This window comes from Anguilla anguilla, chromosome 13 (genome assembly GCF_013347855.1).
Source record: "Anguilla anguilla isolate fAngAng1 chromosome 13, fAngAng1.pri, whole genome shotgun sequence".
NCBI lineage: Eukaryota > Metazoa > Chordata > Actinopteri > Anguilliformes > Anguillidae > Anguilla > Anguilla anguilla.
The window spans coordinates 9491862-9512613 of NC_049213.1; the positions used below are offsets into that span (position 1 = coordinate 9491862).

Consider the following 20752-nt stretch of genomic DNA (forward strand, 5'->3'; position numbering starts at 1 on the left):
TGTAGACTGTAAAATATAGAATACTTATTTCTCTGGTCTCTTGCTATTTACTCTCACTGTATGTAATGATGGACTGGGAGTTTAGAGAAAAAAGTAGAGAGTAGCAAATTCGATTTTCACTTGTACAGTCGGTTTTGGACGGAATGACCTACCTAGATGTGGTGGCACTCTAATCTGCTGGAAAGGATTTCCTGCCAGTCCATTTTCACAGAACTACATAAATATATGTTCCCCTTTGAAACCTTAAGTATATTGGTGGGACAATAGTCAACAATATATATTCTCTGCATTTTTTAAATTATTTTTGGGACAAAATGGAAAAAAGCTTATGCACATGCACAAGTGGATGTTCCAGAAGACATGTTTTTAGCTCTAAAACAGTAGCTATAGTTAGATTTATAATAAATAAATACAATAGCGAATGATATTAGCCAACTTCACTTTGCAAATGATCAGATACTGTTGTTATTTTTGTTGTCACTGTTGTTATTTTACTGATTAAGTTGTGATTCACTCTCCCACCATTTGTCGTCCACAAATTCCCAGTCTTCATAATTATGTCTGATGTTCAAAATACACCAGCGCAACAGCTGTAGTGTTTATGTGAATAAATGTTAGATTTCTGTTTTTGTGCTCAATTAAAAATTAATCAAAAATGCTAGAAAATGCCAAAAGTTAACCAGCAGCTTTTCTCTGAAGAAATCCCGGTGGAATCTTTGGGGGCATAAATCTTCTCGCTTCAGGTTGAAAATACCATTGTCATCAGGATTCACCAACATGGCATATTTTAAGTCATCCTCGCACACTGTAAACTGCACTTACATGGACTAGAAGAAAGCTGCATTATTGCTACTGCATTTCTGCCTTCCTGCACCGATAAGCAACATAAAGGCAGCGTAAACAACCGTGCTGCAGAAGCAGGGCCCGTGTATGTCTGCTTCTGTGGAGAGAGACGAGAGGGTAATTAATGGCAGAAATCAAGGAGCATTGTGCAGGTAGCATTATGACGAAGGTGAACATTAGCATTCACGCCGTCAAGTTGCCTTTTAGCCATGTCACTGGCTCGGAACAAACGCGAAGTTCAATATGCGAGCGTTCGTGCAGCCATTAAATACTCCAGGGGCAGTTAAGACCAGGAATCAGATTTTTTTTTTCGGTTGAATAATCAATTTGTGTGGCCTCTCCCTTCGATGTATATTTGTAAGCAGGTGTAACGTAATGTCTATTGACTGGGCATTGTTTCATCCCCGTGAGCATTTGTCGATTTCGGGCCTCTTGGGAATTCCTTTTGTCTATCTCTTCACAGAGTGGAGCCATTTCTGTATTTCAACTGGGGGATACGTTTGCATGACAAAAGAGGATGGCTATTATTAAACAGGAACATCTGTCAGTATTGTTTATCAAAAGGAATTTTCACGTTGAGATTCTCTCTTTATAGCATAGTGACCTGACTTATTTGTTTTGTATGATGAGCAAGATGCAAGAAAAATTTGTAGAAGCATCAAAGGTCTTTAAAAAACGGTCTTAATTTGCCTATGGAGAGCACAGACAGAGCACCGTGCGTGTCGAGTGTGCAAAATGGAGGGAGGGGGCATGTATTTAAAGAGGGAGTGAGAAGAAGGACACATCACTCATCAGAGAAGATGGACTAAAGTGTAGCATTAGCATTAATGATGGAGCCTCCCCCCCCCCTCCCTCTGCCCCTTGGGAGCCCTAGCCGTGACAAGAAACAAACAGTATTCTGACACGTCCTTCTAATTAGCGTAATTACCTCGCCGTCGTTATGAGGCCGGACAGTAGCATGACGGGTCTCTTCGGAAGGCCACAGCTGTGACCTTTTTTTGGACAGCACCAGCTGTCCGTAATTACCTGTCATCGCCTGGCCTGGCCGGGAAGGGAAGCTGCCTCTGCCCTTGAGTGCCTTTGTCGCCGCAAAATCCTGTCCTCAAACAAGGTGTTGCTCTTCGTGTTTTTCGCGGAGAGGGGTTTGTGGGTTTTGCGGAGAGGGGTTTGTGGGCGACGCCCACCCCCCCCCCCCCCCCCCCCCCCCGAGCGCCTCGGTCCATTAAGCCTCGCAGACTGCTGGCTTCGCCATAACTCTGACTGAAGCAGCGGAGGGAAGAAATTGCTCATAACAAAAAAAGCGTTTGACTGTCTAAACCGTATGTGTGTTTATTTCGTCTGGAAATAGAGAGTGTACTTTCTGCGCACTTGTCCCCGGCGCAGTTGGAATGAAGTGACAAATCAAATCGACATCTTAATTCGCTCAAAGAAAACAAATTAATTGCTTTGGATTAACCAAAGATAATTTGCTGCAATCATTGACAACGGCATGTGTGCTGTTCTGTCCCTGTCCACAAAGTTTTTTTTTTCCCACTCCATTGGAGATGAAGCATCTGTGTCTATTACATTGAAAATAATGTTGCCGCATATTTGTTTTGTTAAGTAACCTGTAAACGCATTTTGAGAATAACATTTATTTTTTCAGAATCCACGTATATTGGTAGTCCTGGATTATAATGTTGACCATAATTATTATTTGTATCAATTTCATTAGAATGCTTTTTAGCCTTCGCTAAAATGTAGCTGAAGCTATTTTCCGTGAAACAATGCAGGCTACATACCTGACAATGCCCCATTTGGGATTTGAGCCTACAGTACTCTCGAGAGCTTACGTATGCTGGCTTTCAGTCTTCTCTGTTTATTTATTTTTATTTTTATGGGGACATAACAATTTACATTCATAACAAGTTACATTGGCACGGAACGTTGTTTTGAGAAAGGGCTGCTGCCAAAAGATTGGTAGAATTGTTACACCGCTCTTATTTTTATTACTCCTTTGTTTGTTAAACAATTTTGTAGGGAGGAGCTTGAAACCTGGTTGTTTTCTTTTTCAGAAATTCCTCACGTACACACACACACACGCCCATGTGCACACACACAACGATCACATAACTATAGAAAAGACATATTTATAGTGCAGTACATTTGGACAAACGCGATGCATAATTAAACACAGAATAAACAAAACAAGCACACTTTAGTCAAGCCATGTGTAAATAAAACCCAGCAGTCCACACAAGCCTGCAGAATCAGGTTTCTCCATTCCTGCAGCGAGGTCTGGTTTGCTGCGGTTATTCTGGTGGGGACCGTGCTCAGAGATGTGGCCGGGTTGTCGTTGCAGGCACGTCGGTCATGAAAGTCACGGCCTCGGACGCAGATGACCCCACGTACGGCAGCAGTGCCCGGGTGGTGTACAGTGTCCTGGAAGGGGAGAAGTTCTTCACTGTGGACAACCAGACTGGTAAGTCCTGCCTGCGAACATGAAACCACAAACACTTCAGAGCAATGCGCTGATGCTCTTGCCTTTACTGCGTTGTTACGCTCGTTTGACCTTCAGTACTACGTCTCACACACACTAGACACACGCACACACGCACACACACACACACACACGCTCATACACACAAATACTAAACACACACACTCGCATATTAGACATACACATTCATGAAATTACGTGTAGTTACCTACCCGATGAAGCAACACATCTGACTATAATCGCACTGAAATGTCCATGTGTTTACCAATATATTTATTTTTAGCTTTGAAAGTATCGCATAAAACGCAGTGGTGTAATAAATATATCATGATTATGTATTTTGCCTTCAAAGGATTTTGTGTGGTGTTCATTTCTCGTGCCATTCCAAAATATCAATATTTTTTGCTAATCGTTAGCAGTTGCAGTTGATGCTGGCTTGTTTTGCACCGTCAAAATAAGGCTTTATATATCGCGCCGTGATTTAATTTCCCCTTTTAGCCCGCGTGCGGCCTTTCCTCGGGCACCCTCGCAGGCAGCGTGCTAATGCACGGCAGTCCGCCTCGTTTACACACACCGGTCCCCGCCGAGCGTAATTTCATTGGAGAACAATGGGATCTTTGAGACACAGAGCAGACTCTGTAGCCTGCAAAGTAGGCCCTGGGGGGAAAGGGGCTAAACTTTTAATGATTTCTTTTTTCGGTCTCCTCGGTTTGATTTGGTTGACCGCGGTGCCGGAATGATGAATGACCCTGACTCACAGAAGCCCCCGTCCGGCCCATCCTCTGGCTCTCGGCTCCCGGGGCCTGGTGGAACAGGCCAATCTGGGAAAGGTTACCGACGAGAGACGGGCAGCTGTGCACTTCTCGGATCAGCTTCTGCTTCCAGTAGCTCTCTACCTCTTTCTCTCTCTGTCTCTCTCTCCCTCATTCTCTCTCTCTCTCCCTCATTCTCTCTCTATCTCCCTCCCTCTCTCCCTCTTTGTCTCCCCCTCTCTCTCTCTATCTATCTGTCTCCCTCTCTCCCTCTTTGTCTCCCCCTCTCTCTCTCTATCTATCTGTCTCCCTCTCTCCCTCTTTGTCTCTCTCTCTCTCTCTCAATTTCAATTTCAAAGTGCTTTATTGGCATGACAGATATAGGCACTTGTGTTGCCAAAGCAGTAGTTACAAGATACAACTAAATACAATGAATGCTAGACAATGGATTAGTTATTTCTTTCAAAAAAGAAGAAGAAAGTCTCTCTCTCTCTCCCATTCTCCCTATCTCTTTCTCTCTCCCCCCTCTCCTTCTGTCCCACACCCCCTTTCTCTCACATGAACCGCATTTAGTCTGTTTTGTTTGGTCATCTCCAGCTGTCACGGTCCCTCTCTCCTGGGACCTCGGATGCGTTCCTGGGGGACTGCAGCGTGCGGCAAATTTACCCCACCCTAAACGCTAGCCTAAATGCTACCCTACACGCTACCTGAACGGTATCCTATGGTGTAGAAGTTTCATCAGCCCAGGAAAGGCTAACTGTTATAAAGGCTCATGTTTACTTTTGTTTTAGAGCGGTTTGAATGTTCGTGATAAAACATAATTTTTTTTTTACGGTTTCTCCCACCGCGAAACCTCGAGCCGGCCGCGTTGCGCATTGGCCGAGGAGAGCCGGGTCTGCGGGCTGGCTGGGTTTTTCGACCAATTACAGGACGCGAAACCGCTACGACGGCCGTAAATTAGGTAAATGATATCCTCGGATCTGCGAGGCGGATCGGCGAATATGATTTTTGCAGCTGCGCTGTAAATCTAGCGCGCGCAATGGGCCCGGCGCCGGGAACAGAGACATCAAAGCGGGATGAAATGGAGTATGAAGGCGACATCTCAACGGGGAACGCCACCATATTTTTCTCCAGCTTTGTCACCATCTGACAGGAGAATAAGCCCGTGTTTTATTGCGGGCTTTTTTTTTTTTTTTTTTTCCCGGCGCCGCTAGAACAAAAATAAGTTATCGGCCGGCGTGGCGGTTTTTAAGTCCTGAGCGCCTCGCATAATCACACAAATTGCGGGGGAGCTTTCCGTCACCTCCGCCGCGGTTATTTATTTATTTTTTTTCGCGCTCGGCCGGTCGGAGTAAATCTGCCACCTCGGGCTGGCGGAGACGATTCAGCCGGCGTGGCCTCCTGTGACATGTCACACATTCGCATGTTGCTTCTGTAAACTTCCTGTTGTCTCCTGAGCGGCGTGACTGTTTGGTTTGGGCGGTGAAGTTGAACCGTGATCTGCTGAGCGGTGGGACCATTTGGTTAAGCGGTGAGACTGACCCATGATCTGCTGCGTTGCATTACCGTGCGGTTTGGCGGTGAAGTTGAACCGTGATTGTGCGTAAGAGTGTGTGGCTGAAGGGGGACCGTGAAATTCACTGTCACGAGGATGGAAGTCACCCAGACATCCGAAACCATGTAATGCCATTGCTACACTGCTAATGCTGTGTGTCTGCTCCCTGTGCTAATGGTTAAGGTGACCACGGCTAATCTTATCAAATTATTAAGTGAATTACTGGGATCAAGACACCCACATATAGAACGCCTAATAGATGGCCGGTAATTGTGGGTCTCGGCAGAAATGTAAATTAGTTTTGTGGACAACAAAGCATGTGGAAAAAAACACGAACACTTTCTGAAGATTGTACTGATTATTATCTTACTTTCTCCCATGGCTTTGCTGGATACTAAATTCTGCTCACCCCTCATTATATCCGCTGCACTCTGTATAGCCAATTAGACTGTTTGGTTGCGGTTGTCTTGCGTTAGTATCTAACATTAGCTTTAACTTGCCGATATTTGGAAAAAACAGCTGAGAGAGAAGGTAGGGAAAATTTAAAAAAAAAACTCACCATGCTGCGTCTAAAACGCCTTTAAACATCAGAGCCAGCTGCTGGCATAAAGGGTCTATGCGGTCATTTAGGGCCACAAGCAGGAATTGGCCCCACACTTCAGGTTTTAGATGTTTTTCATTTTGCTGAAGGACACTTTAGCTTCGCAGTATTCCGAGGGTACGGATATCTGTTTCGGTGCAATTGTTCTTGCGTTGCTTCCCTGGTTCGCGACAAATCTCCCATACCCCCTGGTCTACCGTTAATTCCGGAAAGGTCTGGGGTTAGTTATCCCTGGTTGCGTCTTGTTTAGGGCCACCCAGATCCTAGAGCTGGTTTTGTTGAACATGACAAACTTCACATGAAAAGGAAACGGCTAATTTAATTTTTGTAAATAGCATGAACTGTTCAAAATGAATGATTGTGACCTAGCTTGCTTGTGGCTGCTAGCATACTAAAAGCCCTCACTGTTTGTTGGAACTATTCTTATGACAGAAGCTAGAAATGTATAAACATGCATAATAAAATCAAACATTATGTGGCAGTTAATTTCTTTGGCACACAGCCATGGTATAAGGGTGGTAAAGTACAATAAGCTTGACAGTAGTGTAGTTTACAAATATGTCTCTTCAGGGTTAGTAAAACACCTCCACTTCCTGTCAAGGTCACATCAACATGTCAGACTTATTTTGAAACAAATGACCTGGCCATTGTACATTATCTCACTCAATAATTTTTTTTCTGGTTTTTCCAGAAAAGTATATGAGTAAATAATAACTGTCTTTATCATACAAGGCGTAAGGGTCTACTGTATGTAAGCATGCATGTCTCCTTAACCTTGACTCAAGAGCAAATGTATGTGCCTTTGTCACTAAAGACACTTACATTTTCATTATTACTGTACTTATCATAGAAATGCTAATACTTGTATTTCATTCTGGGTCAGAGTTGTGGTCAAATATTGATTGACTCTAAGCCACAGTGTTTTGAATTATTTTATGAAAAAATAGATTTAATTTTCTGTAAAGAAAAAAACGAATAAATAACTCGGACCTACAATGACACTCTGTAGAAAATGTATTCCTCCTTGCCGAACAGCCATCTGGCCTGAAATGAAACATGTTCTTTCCATTTTCAACGGCAATCAATTCGGCCGTTTCCTTGTTTCCATCTATTCTATAAATATGATTTTCAGTTAGCCTTTTTGGAGGCTTCGGAGATTGATCATTTAAGGCTAGGCTCCGCCCTCTGGCACCGCGAGGGTGTCCATGCATGCGTGAGCGAAACCATGTGACCTTTCCGTCCGTCTCGTCTCCAGGCGTGATTCTGACAGCGGTGGCCGATCTGGACCGGGAGACCCAGGATCGCTACGAGCTTGTCGTCAAGGCGACGGACATGGCAGGCCAAATGGGCGGCCTCTCCGGCTCCACCACGGTGACCATCGTGATCACGGACGTCAACGACAGTCCGCCTCGGTTCCCACAGAGTGAGTCATTCGGAGAGAGGGGCAAAGAACAATGTCATCAGAAGAGCCGGGTGACCTTTAAGTTGACATGTAGCAAAATGCACATTCCTTCAGTGCAGTTCAGGAATGTGTACACTGGGAAATTGAGTTTAAGATGTTTCATAAATGGTGAGTTCAGTTCTCTAATGCTAAAATTGACCATTGACTGAGTTCCTGGGACAGTCTTGGAGACTTATTTGACTAGTGAAAATGCTAGCTCAGTTACAAATATACCATAGAATATCAAACAATCACAGACACAAAATTCATTACTACTTGTAGTAACAATCCACAGAGAATGTCAGATTGACAATGAATTTGAATTGAGTGTTTGCGAATGAGGAGGTCTACAGCTTGACACAAAAATGGATAAATACTCTGGGAGGTAAATTACCCAAAGTTCTCTTATCACATTGTAGATCAGGGATGACCTAAGCTCCCGGAAAGATCGGGTCTATTTGATGTTAACGGAATATTTTTCCCTTCCGTTCTCTGTGCTAGAAGCATTTAAATTACAGCTCTGAGATGTGGCATCTCTTTCATGAATAAAGGATTCATGACTCAGCCGCATCACTTCTATTCTTCCTTTCCTTTTGTTTTATTTTTATTTTTTCTAGCCCCTTCTCCGCCTCACACAAGTTTCTTAATGTCGTTTTTTGTTCGGTTCGTCAAAACCACATCTTCAAAGCCCAGAGTATTGGAAAAACATTTGTTTTTCGAATTCATATTTTAAGTGCTCAAAAAAAGGAGATCACATGTTACAAGAAACAACGTGTTCAGCATGTGAACCCCAAGGAAAATCGTGTTGTATATGAAGGCCTGAAATATGGATGCTGCTTCTCCGGATTGTGTAGAACTGTTATCAAAAGAACAGTTGCCAAGGATACTGACAATACTGAAGAGATGTTTCTGCAGGTTTGTTTGAAGAAAAAAAAAAAAAGAAAAAAAAAAAAATCAGCTCAGGCTCAAGTAAAAAAAAAAAGAAATAAGTTGAGGGGCAGACAAAATCCACAATACACAAAATAATTATGCAGGGAGATCTTTTTTCACATTGGTCTTTTGGTCTCTTTTTCTTCTGTAGTATTTTGTATGCTGTAGTATTTGTTTACCAACTCAGGCGCGCAAATTATGTTAACAAATGCGAGAACAAATCAGCTGAGATGTGACATTTTCTGAAAGAGCGATATGGCGTTTATATAATTTACATGCATGCGTGTAGCGCAAACGGTCTTTGTGCAACTCCTATTGGTTCTCTTCGGCTTCCTGAATGTTAGCAGTCGCTACTGTTGAGTCAGCACATTCCGAATTACCCCCACAAAAAAAGGTATATCAATCTCCAATATAGCAAGTGCAAACAATGGCGTTTCTGTTAAGCAAAGTTAATAAGGTAATATAGAAATAAAAATGATCTACTTCCATGAATCTTTTATGAACTTTACGGTCACATAGAAGGGGCGGGTCAGCATATCGGTTTTTTTCAACAATAAATACTCTCACCTTTTGATATTAAAACTGTCTAGCGTTCCTGCTTGCTAGATTTTGCTTTGCGTTCAGAACAGACAGACTCCGCTGTTTTCGACCACAGGCTTTTTTCAGAGCCCGATTGTAAAGCATTATTTTTTTCCCTTAGCTGTGGAGCATACATTGCATAACAGGGACATAGGAGACACTCACAGTTCAGGCAAATATAAGTATGTACATGTAGATATTGATATCTCTAAGACCCATCCCTTAGTGTGTGTGTGTATTGTAACAGCAATGGATCATATTGTACTGTACGGATAGTTATTTAAAGTACAGTTTTGACCTTGAAAAGCATCCATCATGAAATCTGTGAAACAGGGCCCAGTTTCATGCTATTGGTATCACCTTGTGTTTGTGCGTAGCTGCTTTGTTTATGGAGTAGGTATAATTCTGAGGAGGGTTGCAAATTTATGTATTGTATGGAGTGTAAAAACATAAGTTTTCAAGACGTCAAGCAAGTGGATACAAAGCCTTGTGAGTGTATTTTGACATTTGCAAAAACATCAAATCATAGCGGTGATAAAGAGAAGACAGGTCTGTAGGACAGCAGGCCGTGCTGACCAGCACCTGAGTGCGTTTGTCTCTCCGCCCCCTCCGGCAGAGATGTACCAGTTCTCGGTTTCGGAGGGGGCTGCCGTGGGGACGCCGGTGGGGCGGGTGATGGCCACGGACGCTGACATGGGGGAGAACACGGACATGAGCTACCTGATTAAAGACGAGGAGGGCGGAGAGCTGTTCCGCGTGTCCACCGACGGGGACACCCAGGAGGCCATCATCACCATCCGAAAGGTGCATCTGCCTCTCCGTCTATCCCGCTTTCTCTCTCTCTCTCTCTCTCTTTTTCCCTCTCCCTCTTTCTCCCTTTCTCCCTCTCTCTCCCTCTCTCTCTCTCGTCCCTCTCTCTTTCTGTCTCCCTCTGTCTCTGTATCACTCTCTCACACACATACAAACACCCACACCCACACACACACACACATACACTCACTCAGACTGGAGAAAGGAGTGGAAGAAATGCGATTTTTGGGAGAGTTGCACAAAGGTTAAGCGGTTTTGGTGGTAAATCTAAGCTACAGTTTAAAGGCCTCCGCTCAATCATTTGTTCTTGTCTTTGCCTTGACTTACAAATAAACACGAGTGTAAAATAATAAACCTTTTTTTTAGTTTTAACACTGTTTTGTGGGTTACTTTTTTATTAGATTCTATCTGATTGAATACATTGCATTCAAGAGTAATTATTATCCACCGGTGGCGAGATTTGATCAACACATTTTCTGATTTCTCAGCACAGGGCTTCTGCGGTCACCCAATTATTTCTCCAAATTGTGCTTGTGAAGAAAAAAAGCGGCATTCACAATCCGTTAAACTTTCCTTCGGAGGCAGCTCCCTTCCCTTTTGAGACGCCGGCGATGGAGCTGGACCTTTCTCTCAATGCGTTCTCGAGCCTTAGACTTTGAGGTTGCGTTCCAGTGGCAACTCTGCCCCTCTCTTATATCCCTTTATCCACTGGCACATTTGAGCTTGGCCATGTTGGAGCCAAGGCTGGAGGGCACGGCGTGAGTTGGTTTTGCATTACACTGTTAGCCTCTAGCGACCCAGAGCCAAATACCAAATACCACCATGTACCAGTGGCTGTTTGTGGGGATTCAAGCTTGACGGCCTACGAGGATTTTATTTCTGATGCTCGTGTTGTATTTAAAAAAAAAACAAACAAAAAAAAAAAACACCTTTGGCAACACATACATGCAGCGTCGATGAATTTAGGCTGTGTACAAACTTATGTAAATATAGTCTAACCTCACACAATAAATTATCAATTAACGTCAAAGATTAGTCTGGGATTAATATTGGCATGGTTTAAAAAATGGCCTGATTTGAATAATTGGCAAAGGGTCTCATGTTCCATGTTTCCTCTTTGCCATGGTATCATTGGTTAAACAGTTTTGTTTTCTGCATTTATTTGCTGACTGGGCTGCCTACATTTAACTGCTCAATGGATTGCTGGCACGTCCTGGGGGGTGTTTCACAAAGCAGGATTACTGAGCTGGCTGGATAACCGCACTGGGTAAAACCCGGAACAGCTCTTTTTACTTCAGTCCATGTTCCAGATTTGGAAGGGTTTTGGGTTTTACATTTATCCAGCTAACTCCGTAATCCGGCTTCGTGAAACAGGGCCCTGCAGAGTCACCATTGCTGACATAATTATCTCCCAGCTTGATTGTCATCACACCAGCACCAGAAATGAAATGAGGCCTTCTCTAGATCTGGTCTCACCCAGTTTGGCTCATGTTCTGAAAAGTGCCAAAGCTCCAGCATGGGTCCAGAACAGGTGCAGCTCGTCTCGAATGTTAGCGTTCTCTTCTCAAGCCTCGGGCTTCGACGTTGTGCTCGAGAGGCTAGCGGTGGAGCCCTGCCGTGCCCTTAACCCGTTCTCCCCATCAGCCCTTAGACTACGAGAACAAGCGCACCCACAACGTGGTGGTGGAGGCCGTCAACAAGCACGTGGACCCCCGCTTCGTGGACCTGGGCTCCTTCCGCGACCAGACCATCGTGCGGGTCACCGTGACGGACACGGACGAGCCGCCCGTGTTCCGCCCACCGGAGGGGGCCATAATGGAGGTGCAGGAGGACGCCCGACTGGGCGCGCTGGTGGGCATCGTCACGGCGATGGACCCCGACATGGAGAACGCTCCCGTCAGGTATGGACGTCACTGCAGAAGGTCTCACTAAAGCAGATACATGAAAGAAGGTGCCATACAAGGCAAGGTCATTGCAGGGAGGGGGGTCATCTAAAAGGTCGATGCTAGATTTGAATTCAATACGGGATTTGTGTAATGTCACTTTTGACCCTGTTACATAATGCCAGGATTCCTTCATTGATATATTCAGTTCCATGTCTTCCCTGGAATATGCCACTGTAATAACATCAATTTCTTAAGCTGTATGAATTAACATTACCTCATCGATAATCATTTTAGTAGCCCGTAGAATTCAGAACCGGATAAACATTTTACACATGCTAATGTACATACTGAAATGTATAGTAAATATGTGGATTTAAAAAAAATATAACGATATATATATTTCCTCGGAGTGCTTTTAAAAGATCAATATGTGAGATTTTTCTTCTCATCCTTTCTTCTTCCTCGGGTCCTGTCCTTGAGTCCCTGACAGCCTCTCTATTTTTGTGCTTGCCCCAGAATAGCTTTTCTTTTAGGCTCTGAAAAGAATCTTGCTCCTCCAAAAGTTTACCGTATTTCAGTACATTTACTGTACCGAGGTAACTTCTAAGGATTCAAAAGTGGTGCTTCTCTGATTTGGAATATGCTTAGCAAGCAAGTCCATACAAACAGCTGTTTCGAGAACAGGACAGGGGACAGCTGGTGGAAACTTTGACCCCATTTTGATTTGTTTATCTGATGATTAAAAATGTATTTTCTTATGAGTGGTAATACCTTTCATTACTTCTGCATGCAGTATTCTTTTTTCAGCTTGGTTGTTGAAGCACAAACTTCCCCATGTATCTTTGACCGCGGCAACTGTCACTGTGATTTGCCACACTATCTATTTCTAAAGTAAATAAATTAAATACACAAAACGCATGCATTTACCAACAGGTGTCATAGACATGCCTTAACAATCTGTACCCATGTGCTTACGGATGCAGTCAGGCTGATGAACCGCGGGAGCATTAGCTGGCCTGTCGCGGCTCCGCGCGGTTCTGCGCGCGAGGTCGTTACCCGCTAAGTGCCTGGGTATCCGCAAAAGGCCAGCCCTGTGGCCCGTGCATAAGCACTGCTTCCTGTAGAGCCCGATGCTGATCAAGTTAGCCGAGGATTTAGTAGGATGTGCGCCATCTCATTATAGTCCGTTACAGACGTGTCAGCTGTGAAGGGGGACATGTGCCGAATCGCAGAGAGGCTCTAGCGGGCTGGGTTTCATTAATGCATCCATCCGTCCACTTTTACCACCACAACAGCGCGCCCTTCAACGGTCCGGGTGCTTGAGGTTATTTATCACCCGTACGTAGGGCCGTAACAGTCTTTGCCTTACGGTTTGACACGGGGTGATTGGGGAAAATGAGGCCTGCGGGTTTCCGCGGGTCGAGAAAGATTGCGGCCATTTTAAACGGTCGTTCGGTATCTGCGCTGGATTTCCCGGGAGAGGCGGGTGAGAAAGGATCGCGATCCCGATGATGTCGAAGACTGTCGACGGACGCGCGTGTGAGAAATATCCGTCTGCGTGCGTTTACCTCCCAGATTCGAACGGAAAGTCTGGGCTTTTGAGGAAATCCTGTTTAGGCGGTGGGAAAACAAAAGTGCACAGAGAGCTAATAATGTACCTGTGGCGAAATGTTATTTCTCATCGAAAAGGCACTTGGGTCAAAATCATAATTTCAATTTGAAGCAACGATGCATGATATAACTTCAAAGATTAAAGAGAACCACAGGAGGTTTGAGAATAAAAAACCCACAGATACTAAACAGGCATTGCTACTAGAGGAGAGACCTTTTCATCACTATATAGTCATTATTAATACAGTTTCGGCTGGAACGAGAGAGGAATTTTGGCATTCAGGCCATTGTCTGAGCCAGACGGTGCAGTCAGGTTTGGATACCGGACCGTGGGACATGTCCACACACTGGAACAGTGTGGTGAGGGAAGAGGCTCACCTACAACTCGCCTGTCCACTCTTCTGTGACGCCATTTTCTTCAGTCAAGTCCAACTGAATGACATCTGTCAGAGGCATTTTTTCTCACAGTGTATGAGGCAAAAAAAATCTAAATCTGAAGGCGTTGATTACTTTAGCGCCATTATGCTCAAATTATTGTCAAACAGAGAAGTGAATTCAAACACATTTACTTATGCGTGGTCAATTTGTTTGGGTTATGCCCAACATTCTGCAGGCTTAAAAAAAGAATAATAAAAAAAAAACATGCATTAACACAAGCAGATGAAACATTTCAGACCCAATTGTAGAGGTTTTGATTTTCTTTGTTTAGCTTCCCAGCGTTGCCATTTAAGCCCGCCTGATTGGTTTACTTTCAAAATGTTTGTTACAATTTACTTTTCGCGTGTTTTCCACAGGGACATTATATGCTGCTCGGAACATCAATCCACCACTTTCATTAGATGTTCCCTCTGAGTATTGAGCTGGAATTCCCACTCTCCCAGCGATGCTCGCCACATTGCTGGCACTTGGCCTCAGAATTATGTTTTTATTACCCCGACAAGAAATTGCTGGCTCTACATGGCAAACTTCAACAAATAAAAGAAATCCTATCTGCTTAGCGGGTAAACATGCCCCTGCACATGCTAGTACTAATGTCTAGACAAAGATAATCAAGCCATTTTTAGTGCCCATTTTAATTTAAATAATCTTTTATTGATTTATTTTATTAGTTTATTTATTATTTATTTGTTCGTCCATTTTTGTATTTCTGTAATGCTCCACAGCTACACCTTTTACTGGTATTTAGAATTTTTGGAATTGTTCAGCCATCTCAAGCTAATGGTATGAGCCAGTCACAAGCGCATGGCATCCAAATAAAAATTTTGGTAATGTTGAACGGTGAGCATTTCTTAACATTTAAATTACAAAAGGATTACAATTATGAGGACGGAGTGTGGCACAGTGGGTAAGGAACTGGACTTGTAACCGAAAGGTCGTAGGTTCGATTCCCGGGTAAGGACACTGCCGTTGTACCCTTGAGCAAGGTACTTAACCTAAATTGCTTCAGTATATATCCAGCTGTATAAGTGGATACAATGTAAAAAAAATGCTATGTAAAAGTTGTGTAAGTCACTCTGGATAAGAGCGTCTGCTAAATGCCTGTAATGTAAAAAGCTTTTGTGGGCCAAAGATGAAATAAAAAAGTAAATCTGACAAGCATAAGTAATAATAATAACTAGTGGGGTGCATTTATTGAAGAAAATACAGAGCGCAGTTGCTCCGCATCAGTGGATACTGTACCTAGGCATTTGGAAGGTGATGAAGTTTGCCATACAGGATCCAAATGGAGCGTCAGGTGACCATACTGAGTTTCAAAGCGATCAGCGACATCCCTTTGGACCCCTTGCCCACGTGGACCAATTTGCACAAAACCTGACTGTTATTTCAAGTAATATCCTTTTCTATAATCATGTTTGCCAATTTTGAAAGATGCGCAGCAAATCTGGTGCCGATTGGTTGACAAAGAAAGGAGACATAGGAGAAAAACTGTTTTTCCAAAAATTCTAAATAGTGGACAATCCATCCTGAGACTTTAGTGGCTTAATTTGCAGAAGTGTAGGGCTCATCCAGGAGATTGTGTGCACCAGGTTTCGTGGACCTCGCACTTAGAATAGGGAAGTCATTTCCTTTTAAACGTCATCCTTAATTGTAGCGCCACATTGTGGCCAATTGGGATTATATCAAATGGGGGCTTAATGGTCAGTGGATGCAGCGTTAAACTAGTCCAGTACAATAGAAACCCAATTATTCACACAGTCATCCGTGGACAGGCATCACATGATGTGTCTTACCACTGGGAAGAAAGAAAAAAAACTTGATAATGTTTCTAAATGTATCTCGCCTCTTAAAATATTTATTTACAAAACGGCACGTGAACTGATTCAAAAGTTCCGCTTGATGTTATATGCTTTTGCCTAGTTCTGTGACTGTACTACCCACAAACAAACTGTATTTAATTCATTTAGTTTTTTATTTATTTCATGAAACACTGTTGTTGCTTCTGAGCCGAACGTGTCTCACACTACTGCTCTCCTTGCCTTCTCACCTTTGGCTGTATGAAGCTTTTTTGTACTCTGACAAGGATAAAAAAAAATAGAAAATGTACAAAACTGAGCACAAACACACGCTGACACGTATGTCCGCGCACACACACACACACACACACACACACACGAGCTGTGAAAATTACCTCCGTTAAAAATGCATGAGGCTGAGGAGAGAGAGAGAGCTGCTCCAGGTGTATTAAAGTGCGGCGCGGTGGCCGGCCGGCTAGCCTGGCGCCGAGCCATGCCCATCGGTACCACTTTTAATCATCTCTATTGGACTGAACCAGCCGCGCGCCCGCTGCCCACAGCCCCATCACTCAGACGCGCACAAATGCCACACGCGTCCAGCGGGCCCCTGACCAAGGGCAGAGGGCCAATTCAAATGCACACAGTTCCTCCAAATGTAAACCCCTCGCTATGAAGCAGAAGGATTATTATCATTATTAGTCCTTTTTTTCCCCCTGAACAAGCAACAAATGGCCCTATGGTTTTCTGCTTTCCCCTCTACATTTTGCATTACCTGTAAAATTAAGCAATATTTCACAAGTAACTCCCTCTGTATATAGAGTGGTTTTGTTTTTTTGTTTGTTTTGTTTTGTTTTGCTCAGTGGAATTCTGAGTTCTTATTTTTCATGAAACACTTGCAGCAACAATTTATCACACGTGACATTTAAAAAAAATGCAGTTTCAGTCAGCCTGCTTACTGTAGCTTAATGATTAGTATGCACATAATTTATGAATGGGAAATGTAAACAGTATACATATAGTATATACGTAGAAATATAATATACATGTACATAGTATACAAGGACAAAAAACAGCTTCAGCACTTTTTATGAAGCTTAAACTGTGTTGGTAAAATTCCTAGGAGCAGCAAGTTTCTATTTCTAGATACTCCTCACAGAAATTTAATATAGAATCTTCCTTGGGAATTGGGCTATTATTGGAAGTCGGTGCTTGCTGTAAAGAAAGCATATGGAGGTATGATGTCAGAGGCCCCCTCCAACCACATTGACCCCCTGCCCCTCTACCCTCCAACATCCCCCCCCCCCCCACCCCCTTTCTCCAGGGCTAAAATGAGGTTCCCTGTTAAGGCTATTATAGCCTTTCTCTAGGGAATGCTTGCATTTCACATACAAGTGCTAGCCAGTTCTAGGACAGTCCTTCAGTTACACAGCCAGTTTAAGGGCATATGCATTTCAATAAAATCTGACCTAATTTATTCTGGATTTAATCTAACCTTAAAGCTTTTTAAACCAGAAAGAACTTGAGAAACAGTAAAAAAGGTGTGACCTGAAAATTGTGCCCAGGCTTTTGCAAAGAATCTTTTCCTGTCTCCAACAAATCTTTTTGCCTGTCTTCACGATCCTCACTGTTTTAGCAAAAATATGACAATATAATAAAAGAGTGAAGTTTTACTGTATAGAGGACTATCATCATATTCAATGAATGTAACATTTTATGAATTAAGCAATTAAATAATGTAGTCCCTTTCCAGTTTTGCCTGCAATGATACATAATGGGGATATGATACATAGCTAGTAATGAAGAGGAGGGAAGAACATTGTCATAATTTGTTCACAATAAAACTTGGTTACAGTATTCCATACAGTAAATTAATAGCTCAGAATGTATTTGGTAGTATTCTGACCTTTGAATGGGGATTAAGTAGTTTTTGCAGGTTAGCGATTACAGTACTTGTGCTTCCTGAGGGACACTGATCAAAGCAAACACCAGACCATACGTTGCTCCTTTGTAGCTAATGTGCTCAGTGGCTTTTGGTCCCAGAAGAATTCTTTCATACCTTTTGTCACCACATAATAATAAACTTTCATTTTCTACCACTTTCAGTGTTCTCACCTCATTTATGTAGAGCGTTAAAGCAAAGAAAGCTGTAAATCAATGACTTTGTTCTGCCAGGTTGCTGTTGTAGGCGCAAATCAGGAATCTCAGTGTGGATATTGATCTGCAGTACATACCGAATAAATTAGTTTAAAGAACTATCATAGCTCCTGTGATGAGAATCACAGTAGAAATCAATCAAAATGTACAGCATGATCTACATTTTGTTTTTCTATATTTATTTATTTGAAATATAAATTTGGTGCCCGACATGGGGCCGAGCATGTCCAATTCCCACCATCATTTGGAATGACCAATTACATGCAACCGCAGGTGTGTTTATGCGTGAACTGCGCTGCCGATTCAGGAGAGTGTTGGACAACCGTGGTTCTCCTTCGAAACACATGGTGCTATCGGCTACTTTTTTCACACTGTAGACTACAGCTAAGCTCTCATAGAGTGGAGTCGGAGGAAGACCTTTCCTGTGCAGCTTTTAACATACAGTCCACAGGTGATCGAACAGTGGGGGTACTAGATAGTTATGTGAATGCAAGGCACCAACCGAATGAAGTCCCCTGTATCCTGGGGGATACAATTGGCAGTTGCACATTCTGTGGAGCTACCACCCACGGTCAGCAATGGCACTATTCCGATTCGATCTGAGACAGTGGGGCTCACCCGTGCACCTATACCGTGGTGCTTTATCCGAATGAGCCACCCAGCAGGCCCTGTTCATATCCTTATATCACATATCTCCAGATCAATAACCTCACTTGCATGGGTCCTCATACAAATCTGCCGTTAACAAAATATGAGGCCGTAATCATCGTAGATTTAAACATTAGCCTATATTTGCTAGGAACACAGGTGGAGTTGACACTGACCAGGCATTTTTTTTTGTTATGTAATGAAATAAAACCAGTGAAGCAAAATTAATGAATGAACTTCTTAATTGTTTGTTAGATTACCAGGACAGTAAAATGTCATATTGAAGTTGCAGCAGTCTATTTTACCCATGGTTTGATATCTTCCTGTGCTCCAGAGAACATTGAACTGAATTTAGCTTGGAAATGTGAAACCGAAACAGAGCATTTAGCATGAAAACACAGGACATTTAGAGTGTGGTCTGACTAATCAATAGTTACTATGTGAGTGTCAAACGCTCCATGAACTCATTTTCATTGGTACCAACCTCCTAATTCCAGTCGCCACATTGAGATTGAGATTGAGTGCAAGTAAAGTAGTCTTTATTGAAGTAAGGTTCCTGATTAATCCAGAGGGTACGACTGAATTGCATGTGCGCTTAAACAGACTAAGCGCATTCGACGGATTCATAAATAAATGTATAATATTGAAACGCTGTCATTTTAAATCCTATGTTCTCTGTCTTCCTTCTGAAGTAAGTGGACAGCAGAACTCAAAAATAAATGTAACGCGAGCTCCTTGCTGCGACACAGGACTTTTCCGGAACCTTCTCCCATCAGCTCCTCCCACACGTCTGGAAATGTATTCGTTCTTAACAGAATGGCTCATAAAATATTAATTTAGAGTTTGCCAGGGCCCGAGCCCTAGCCTCTGTGTCAGCTGGTTCAGGAACTCTTCTGCACAGCACATTAGAGAGGCATCGACTGTGACAGGTCTCATATGCCAACTAAACGGCGCCCTAATTATGTTTCATTCATTCCGGATTTGGCCCGCCATTTTCCTTTTCAACTGTCTGTTTGTGATACAGCATTGCGGTGGCTCGTGCGTTTGTGTAGGATAGTCCCTTGAGTTCAAGACCGTATTAAACCGCACAATAAAATGTTCACTGTTAAATAAACTGGACTCTGTTAGAGTTGAATTAATACTGGACATATTTGTGAACCAAAAAAATTGAACGATTTAAAAATCAGCTGAGGCACTGGGAAGGGTAAGGCTGCCACCATGGGTCCGTTAGCGGCGCTGGCGGCCGGCTGGGCGGGCCCGGAGCGGTAACGCGCCGTGCTTCTCGCCTAGGTACTCCATCGACCGAGGCACCGACCAGGAGAAGATCTTCAACATCGACGCGGTGACGGGGGCCATCACCCTGGGGAAGATCCTGGACAGGGAGACGGCGGGATGGCACAACATCACGGTGACGGCGGTGGAAGCAGGTACGCGCCCCGCTTTCCTAAACCCCGCCATCAGCAGCTCCGGCGGCGCAAGGACAGATTCGCAGCGAAGCCCAGAATGGGGAGGGCTATTTCACACTCACTGGTCTGAAACCAACCGTGCGGCCATGGGTTCATTCAACATTTGTCCTTAAATTGTACAACGCACTGAAATTCGAGTGTGGCTGTTTTTTTTTTTTTTCAAACACAGTCTGGTAAGTGTGTTTTGTTTGTCGCTGAATTTGCCTAACAGTGCAAAGAAAAACACAAAGACACGCGCTTGTTGTGAGTTGATGTTAACGATAAATGTTGAAATCATTTCATTGGCTAAAGTCAGCGATTGACAGCTTGTAGCTCCACCCATCATCAATTAAAATCCCTCTCTTATTGCACATATTCAGTGCTTACATCCAATTCCATTCCCTCAGAGTGGTTTGACAGGCTCCTCTTGAGTAAAAAATAAACTGAAATTTTTATCATCGTTCTCTTCTCCACGATTTCACCCATTATGAACTGAACAATGAAATCCTTCTGAGATCATTTGTGCCCTCGGCTCCTGATATCGGAGATGAATGGCTGCTGCTGTTTCCTGCTCATTGTGTCGTGACTTCAGTGGGCAATGGCTCCGATGGAAATAATGGATGCAGAACGATTCATGCGGCTCATGCATTTTGTTCAGTTTGGCTGGACGGGGCTTAATTAGTGTGAAAGGAAAGCAAAGGCACCTCATTAACGGTTCGTTAATGAGCGGGCTATTGTGTCGAAGTCTGGGGTTCAGCTTAAGTGTCACTCTCTAAATTTCTCC

At 43.4% G+C, this 20752-nt stretch overlaps 1 protein-coding gene across 2 annotated transcripts in view; it reads left to right on the top strand.

Moving 5' to 3' along the window:
* LOC118210663 (cadherin-22-like) overlaps nt 1–20752 on the top strand; it is a 247014-nt gene that overhangs the window by 156904 nt on the left and 69358 nt on the right. For both annotated transcript variants that reach the window (XM_035387024.1, XM_035387023.1), the window contains exons 5-9: nt 3185–3304; nt 7486–7653; nt 9797–9984; nt 11635–11891; nt 19814–19950. In XM_035387024.1, coding sequence (XP_035242915.1) covers nt 3185–3304; nt 7486–7653; nt 9797–9984; nt 11635–11891; nt 19814–19950 — 870 coding nt within the window. The remainder of the gene's footprint in view (nt 1–3184; nt 3305–7485; nt 7654–9796; nt 9985–11634; nt 11892–19813; nt 19951–20752) is intronic.